The 8,180-nt window shown below is 49.7% G+C and overlaps 1 protein-coding gene across 1 annotated transcript in view; it reads left to right on the forward strand.

Annotated features, from left to right (window-relative positions):
* Window positions 1–7,702, forward strand: part of LOC117702542 (cytospin-A-like) — a 44,999-nt gene extending 37,297 nt beyond the window's left edge. Inside the window, exons 5-7 of the mRNA XM_034493629.2 lie at window positions 1,997–2,113; window positions 3,310–3,369; window positions 5,048–7,702. Of these exons, the coding sequence (XP_034349520.2) occupies window positions 1,997–2,113; window positions 3,310–3,369; window positions 5,048–5,137 (267 nt within the window). The 3' untranslated portion in view covers window positions 5,138–7,702. The remainder of the gene's footprint in view (window positions 1–1,996; window positions 2,114–3,309; window positions 3,370–5,047) is intronic.
* The last annotated feature ends 478 nt before the right edge of the window (window positions 7,703–8,180 follow it).

Raw genomic sequence — 8,180 nt, forward strand, 5'->3', positions numbered from 1 at the left:
TCATCAGGCCTGGCCTGTTGTTTGTCTGACGTACCTTATAGGCAAGCTACCAGCAGTGAGAACTAAGGCTGAAGCTACCACCCTCTTTTAAGACTGCTCCAGGGTGAGCTGCCCAGTGGTACAGCATGGCCTTGCATTTGTGGGGACGCCCAGCCCAGCGCTGCAAAAATGATAGTAACAGAAAGCTCCAGCTAAACAAGACTTAGATGCTTCTTCTGTAGTGTTTGAGACAAAGGCTCCAATCCCTGTGATCTCGTCTGCTGCAGAGAACCCTGGGTTAGTGTTTCATCTCTTAGGTCCCAGTTTTCCTCAGATGGAGCTGGCCACCTTAGATGGCTGCTTGCTAAGATTCAGATGAGAAAAGAGACAGAGAGGCAACTGCACATGAACATATGCTTACACATTGTGTACATCTATGTCTGGAGGGGAGGTGTCTTCTAATTGGCAACTGTTACACACCATTTATTTCAAGGTGACTAGAATAGCATCAGAAACCCCTTGGGGATAGTAGCTATTAGCCAGAGTAGAGACTGTGGGGAGGGGAGGGAAAAATGGCCAGAACAAAAAAAAAATGGTCAGACCCAGGCACTTGGGGAAGAAAGATACCAATGAACACTGGTGGGAGCACCTTTCAGTTGCTGTTCACACTGGGTGGGAGCACCCTTCCGTTACTGTTGACCCTGGGTGGGAGCACCCTTCCGTTACTGTTCAGGTACAGCACTTTGGCCACTGCCAGCTTACGCCACCCATCCTTCCAAGCCCAGTCAGGTTGCCAGCTTTCTCCATACTAGTTTATAGCAGTTGAAGTCAGCCAGAGAAGTGGGAAACAGCAGGTGGTCAGGTTATTACCCATTGCTTTTGGAGCCTCTGCACTTAGCAAGGTGTGCTTGGTGAAGGTGCTGCCCGAGGGCAGTGCTTTGTGTACACAGACAGGGCAAAAAAATGCACTTGCTGGTGTAGCCTGTGAGAGCTGGGCCCCATGCTGCTCCATGAAGGGACTGTTTAACTGTTAGACACTGGAGCATGGGGACAGCCTCCAGGCACAGAGCTGGTGTCCAGTGTTTATGAAAAGAAGTGGAGGTGGTAAATGCTTTGCCAGCTGTTAACCTGGAGCTCCATGTAGTTGTGGAGGGTTCTCAAGGCTCGGTTGTTTGTCTTACATAGTGAAATTAGACTCTGTTGCCCCAGGAGACTGACTCTTAATGCAGTTGAAGGAGACATGCTATAAACTGAGATGTGAAATGAGGAGTTGGGGAGCTCTTCATAAAGTGTGTGCCAAGGCCTGATGGATTTGGGGTGCTTCACACCATCAGTGTACATGTCAGTCCCCGTGCAGAGCACACTTTTATTTATTTATGCACAGTGGCTAGAAGGATGGGAGTTTACTGGGGTTCCTTAGAGGAGCATGAGCAAGCAGTTTCTTACTGGACCATGGGTCAAAGGCAGCAGTGTTATCAAAAAAAGCCCACTCTCGTGTAGACTGTTCACCAAAGCCAAATCTCGCAGCTCCTTACACAGCTTGCAGGCAGATAGGAGAGTCTCCTCAGTGTTGCTAGTGTTTGTCTATTGCAAGCTAGCTTTGAACTCAGTCTCCCTGAGCACCAGTTGCAAGTGTGTGCCACATTGCCTAGCTTGAAGACCTTTTAAATGCTTCGAGAAACAAGAGGGACTTTACTGGTTATCATTCACATCTGGCAGTCTACATTGTTACCACAGCAGGCATTGGAGAGGCCTTCCATGTGTGGAGCAGCTTATAGATTGTGTCTCAGGCCCAGGCTTTACCAGGCAGGAACACAAATCTGAAATTGGTAGGTAGATGGGTAGAGTGGGCGATCCATAAAGATCCATGGTCGCAGTGTAAGCACTGGACGTGGCCCATATTGAGGTCACGTGATGGGGTGGGGGTGGGGTTCTGTGTCCTGCCTTCTTGAGAACTGAGAGATCATACTCATCATCAGAAAGATCACGCTGCATCCCTCTTTTTCTTTTCCCTCAGAATATTGACATCACAAATTTCAGCAGCAGCTGGAACGATGGGCTGGCTTTCTGTGCATTGCTTCATACCTATCTCCCAGCCCACATACCTTATCAGGAGCTGAACAGCCAAGATAAGGTGAGCCAGAAGGATGGTACCTTGTTGGTGGGTCGCTCATTCCAGCCTTGCCTCACAGTAGCCTGTCCTGGCTCATTCCCCTGGATGCATTGTTTACACTTCAGCCAGCCAGTCCCTGGTCTACCCACTGCCCATGCAGCAGCATTCCTAGTGGGAGTAGTTGGCTCTCTTTGGTTGACACATTTAGGATCAAGGGCTTTAAGAAGTCCCAAAGAAAGATAATAGTGATATAAATGGTTGTGGGGCAGTGGGGCTGTGGGCTGTGAGAAGCAGCTGGGTGCTTGGTCAAACATAAGCCTGGAACCCCGGACCCTTACTGGACGGACCCTTACTGGACGGCAGGAGTTAGGCTCTGCTCCCAGGCCCTGGTTCTTTTCATTTAGCTTCAGCCCTCTACAACCCCTCCCACAGAGAGGTCTATGACCTACAGTCTCCAGGAACAGGCCTCAGGCCCTAGAGAGATGTACATACTAATGAGATGCCTGAAGGCCAGAGGGTGGAGCCAATTAAGCATTCTTCCCCCGCCCCTCCCCCTCTCTCCCTCCCTATTTAACTCAGGACTGCCCTGAGTTTCAGGGGGGTGCATCCAGATCCATCTGCATCGGCCATGACATTAAAGCCTGTAAAACTCGGGCTTTCTCGTGTCACTGGGGCTGTATCGTGAGGAACTGTGGAGAAGGCCTTTAATGAGCTGCTATAGCCACAGCCACCGCGCCTAGCTTCCCTCCTGGAGGAACCTTCAGTGCTTCCAGCCAACTACCCACAAATGGTCAGGGCAGTGCCAGCTAGCCTGGGCTAGCCTCCTATCACCTCAGGACCAGCACTTCTGTTCAAAGCCTATTCTACACCATGGGCCTCAGAAATGACCAGTCTTGTGGTCCCAAGCTATGGTTCAAGGTGTCCCACCCTGAAGGTTCTTCAGGTCCTTCCTGCTTTCCTTTATGGCAGCCAAATCCTGTAGAAAACCTTTGGAGATTCCACGGGGGAACGGTCTTTAGATAGGTGTCTGCTTCTAGCTTTGAGGGTCTGACTCCAGTTGACTTCAGCCGTTTTGCTAGAATACAACTTTCTGAGTGAGGGGGAAAAGTAGCTAGAACTGGAGCTGGCCGCAGAGGAGAGTCAAGGCCCTGAAGGTTAGTGTCATCCTGCACGATCTTCAGTTGTCTACACGCCCACTGACCTGATTTCTCTTACAGAAAAGGAACTTCACCCTGGCTTTCCAGGCAGCTGAAAGTGTTGGGATCAAGTCCACTCTGGTAAGCCTTTACTGAGGAAAAGTGGTCACACTGGGCTGGGGATGTGACACACAGGATCTCAGATGCAGTACAGAGTGCTTCTCTTGAGGAAGTATCCAGAGGAATAGGTAGCTCTGACCACAGTCCCAGAAGCCCTTATATGGGGCTGTTCTTCATGATTGTCTGTTTCTTAGCAGAATCTTTGGGTTCAGGGCAAAAGTGCCACAGAGCTGTGTGCCTTTTGTTGGTCTGGAGCAGTGTCTCTCAACCTGTGGATCATGATTCCTTTAGTGGTCAAATGACCGTTTCACTGGGCTCACCTAAGACCATCGGAAAGCACAGATATTTACATCACAATTTATAACTGTAACACAATTACAGTTATGAAATAGCAATGACGAGAGTGTTATGGTTGGGGTCACCACAACGTGAGGCACTATAGTAAAGAGTCACAGCATTAGGAGAGCTGAGAACCTCTGGTCTGGAGGATGAGGGCCAAGGGCATCCTGAGCCCAGAAGACATCTGAAGTTGATGGCACTGTCCACAGTTCCTCACAGGGGCTGTAAGAAGGTGCCGAAAATGCTGCTTATGATGCAAAACACAGGTTGTGGGAAATGGGGGACATTTTTAGGCTTCTGCCCTGCCTGCCCCTGCTGGGCTCCCACAAACAGACATCTGTCAGTTCTTGCTGTCCTCTCTAAGCCTACCACATCTAGATGCAAAGAGATGCCTCTGCACCAAGGGACTTGCTCCACGTGAGTAACAGTGACAGTACCCAGACCCCCTGCTCAGGGCTATGTACAAAAGAAAGGACCCTGTTGGACTAGACCATTCTTAGGATCCTAGGATACCTGCAGGTCTCCAGGTCTGTCTGCTTAGCTATAGGTACCCATTTCCTTGACTTGTAGCAACTGTGTGACAGGAAGAAATATTTACATTAATAGTTACACTGTAACAGTGTTCACCTGTAGTGTGTCTTGGAAACTCATGAAGCATGCTTGCTTGGGTTAGTTTCTATCCAGCTGTATAGGAAGAGGTCAGCTGCAGTTATTGTAGTAGAACATTGCACACCATGTACAAAGTGTTGTCACACATAAAACATGGCTAGGTGTTTTAGCCTAACAAAGTCTTGTAGTCAAGATTTGTTCACAAGCCAACTGACTTGTTTCCTGTCTTAACTTGCTCAGGACAGCCCTTCTCATCCCATATGCTCAGTGACATTTCTGGGTTCCTTGACTATGGAATAGTCTCTCTGAGGACCTGACCCTGCTCCTTAGTTACAGAAGGCACTTGTTACAGGTGCTGAGACTCTGGGGCGGGAGCTGCTCTGTTTCTACACCACACATCACTAGTATTCTACAGAAGGCAGCTAAAACAGAAAGTCTTTGATAACTTGTGGCACACTATGGTGCTATGGACCTTACAGTGTCTCCAGAGAACAGCCTAGAAAGTCTGGGGAGAGTTTCCACTTGATAAGCTGTGGCTGGGGCAGAGAGGAGTGTGACTGGGGTGATGATTCCGGTACTCAGGAAGGAGATGCTCACAGGGACCTTTGCGGGTAAAGCAAGTCTGGAGGCCTCTACTCCGAAAGAGGCTGCACGCCTTAGACTAAAGGCTGTCTGCTGCTTCCTGGGACTAGAGGCCCATTGGGGTGGCCTGGGAGGGGAAACGAGTCCTAATTCGGCTCCTTCTCCACAGGACATCAATGAAATGGCACGCACTGAACGGCCCGACTGGCAGAACGTCATGCTATATGTCACGGCCATCTACAAGTACTTTGAAACCTGAGCATACAGGAGCGGCTGCTACCAGCTAGGGACCTCTGCAGTCACCAAGTGACACCAACACCATTAGCTAGAACCCCTAAAGCTTTCAGCGACTCTGGGCCTCCCGGCAGGGAGTGTGCTCAGCTCTAGGCCTCTGCATTGGAACTGGAACTGCAGACCAGGGCTCTTCCACATGGCCGTCCTCGGGATCAGAGTACAACACACTGCCAGCCTACTTGGGAGACCATCCAGCTCCATCAGTGCCTGGAGTGTAAAAAAACATAAAGGCTGTGCCCAGCTCATCTTGGGAAATGGGACTACGTTGTGGGGACCACGGGTTAGTGAAAGCTTTAGCCACCGAACTCCTTGACTGTCATCCACATGATTCCCAGTGCTGGGACAGAGCTGGTCTTGGTCCCTTCATGTGGGCCTGGGTTCTAGGAGTGTGTCAGAGAAGAGGGTCAGTACCCCTTCCATGTGAGAGGACCATCCTAACCCATGCAGTTAACTTAGGAGTGTTAAAACCTAACTTATAGGCCCACAGCTAGTTGAGTCTACACTGCCACCAAGCAGATTTTTGTCAGCAGCAAGAAGCAGGTGGCACACTCAGTGGGTGCTCAGCCACTTGCCGGTAGCACCAGGGAAAAGACTGGTCACAGGAGTTCTCCTCGTTGAAGTTGTTGTTTTATTATAAGCAATATTGGTGAACTAGCTCCTATTCTGTTAGTACCAAAGTTACATTGTTTTAGTAAGCATAGACATAAAACACAGAATGTGGGCATTAGCATGGAAAGAGTAAGGAGTCATGCCGGAGGGAAGAGGACGTGCTTTAGGGAGCCACAGATTCACGTCACACTGATGGCTGCCCCTCCAGGGCAGGAGTTAAGACAGTGCCTTAGCCCTGCACCAGGACAGCAGAGCCTACACCTGCATGAGTATGCTGCATGTTGATGGGGGTTCTAGGAGAGGTGACTCCATGCTGTGCCTGGGCCATGGGGCCTACATCACGAGCCACGGCCTTACTCGGTTCTGTTGCTTTCTGGCTGGAATTGAGCAGCCTCTTTTTGAGAATTGGAAGCCCTTATTTCACGTGCCTGACTCAGAAGCTGTTGTTTGAACAATGTCAAGACCTGTTGCTTCCAGGATACACTTATTTGCCACGTGCAAGGCAAGGCACCATGCGGAAGACTGGCCATCAATAGAACTGGGGCCACAGCTTTAGTAACAAGATGGATGTTGGGAATGTCTCCTAGGAGGCATGCCTGGCCAAACATGGACTGAGTGAGGTTCTGTATTCGAGCATAATGCTACAGACTGGGAATTTGTTGTATCTATGGAACCTAGAGAAGGAGCAGTGTGAAAGAAAGTAGTTATTAGGAAGTGGCCTGTGTCTGTATGTGTGGCCATCAGATGGCCAGTCCCACCCATCCACCCTGCTTAAATGTCCAAATCTGGCAGCTCATGCTGCAGAGTGTACCAGAAGACCCCTATTGTTCTGTCTGTCCCAGTGCCTCTCTGGTCCTCCTTGGCCCAATTCTGTTCTTGCTCTTGTTCTGCTGATGAACTCCTGTTGGGATGACTATTGCGTGAGAATCACTGTTTCTAAATGAGTCTCCACTGACTTTCTCTGAGCTTCCAGCCTCTGCTGTATTTGCCTTCACTGAGGCCTGTCCACTGTGCACCAAGGTGTTTGGTCTGAGGCCAGGTTTTATTTATTCTTATGAAAAAGGCGTGTCTTGTTAAAGAGACTTTCCTGGGCTTGCAGTTCACAACTTCTGTCCCTTGCTGGCTATATGAGCCTCATGCCAGCGTAGAAGCTGCCAGAGTTTTCTGAAAGGATTTGGAGTGAGTCAGCTGCTGCTGAAGGGGTATGTTCATAGAGAAATAACACTGCTGTTCTGGAATCTGGGGCCCTGGGATAGGCCCAGAGCCAAAGGCAGGGACAGATGGTGGGCTAGAGGAGACCCTCTCGCGTGCGCGCACGCACACACACATACACACACACTGGGTGCCCATCACAACCAGGGCCAGGCTGCCCATGTTTGTGTGAGGGTCCACAAGTCTACAGCTGTCTCCAGACCATTGCTTTTTGCCTTCTCCAATGGGCCCCTTGAAGAGCACTGTTGGCCCTCTGGGCATGCTTGTAGACAGCCATGTGCTGTTAAAAGTAGTATCTGGGAGTTGTTAGAGTGCCTGTCTACAACGCACGAGGCCCTGGGTTGATCCCCCCCACCCCTCACCACATACACCGAGTGTGGTGCGTACCTATAATTCTAATACTTGGGAAACAGAGGCAGGAGGATCACGAGTTCAGTGTCACTGTTGATTACATTGTGAGTTTGATGCCAGCCCTGGCATGTGAGACTCTGTCCCCCAAAAAGGTGATATTTGGAGGTTCTCTCATTCTAGGGCTGCTTCCTGGGAAGCTCCAAGATGTAAGCACGCCTCTTTCCTAAAGCACAAGCTTCACTACAAAAGGGCCAGTTACCTTTCTACTGTTCGCAGTCACAGGCTTCTGCTGATGAATGATACTTTGTCATTTTGTTCTAGTAAATACTCTTGAATGTATTAAACCGTCATGCTTTGATTTCCTAGTTTGTTCTCCCTCCCCGCTGTCCCTCTGACCTTACACAAATCATAGCTCTCAATCCTCCTGTGGAATTGGAGTGGAAGGCAGGTGTGCCTGCCTCAGGTTCACCTGCTCTAGCACCCTGCCATGTGGGCCCAGGCAGGTCTGAACAGAGGCGGGAGGAAATGGATGAGTCCAGAGGTTCCGGCCTGCCCTGAAACCACGTGGTAACTATGGTGGGTATCAAGATCCTATCTTCAAGCCAGCCCACACGTTTGATCTGGATGTCCCAAGAGTTAACATTTATAAATGCTAACTTCTTAGAGTTGGATTTTAGGGTGTATAAAATTACAGGGGTGGGGATTTCTACCTAGAGGCAGCTACATAAGTAATTTTTCCCTGTGCACCCTTTTGTTTTAATGTCGGGGCTCAAACTCAGCAGGATATTGCACATGACATGCAAGTACTGTGCCTCTGAGCTGTACCTCAACTCACT

Source organism: Arvicanthis niloticus, unplaced genomic scaffold (genome assembly GCF_011762505.2).
Source record: "Arvicanthis niloticus isolate mArvNil1 unplaced genomic scaffold, mArvNil1.pat.X pat_scaffold_956_arrow_ctg1, whole genome shotgun sequence".
In the NCBI taxonomy this organism is placed as follows: Eukaryota; Metazoa; Chordata; class Mammalia; order Rodentia; family Muridae; genus Arvicanthis; species Arvicanthis niloticus.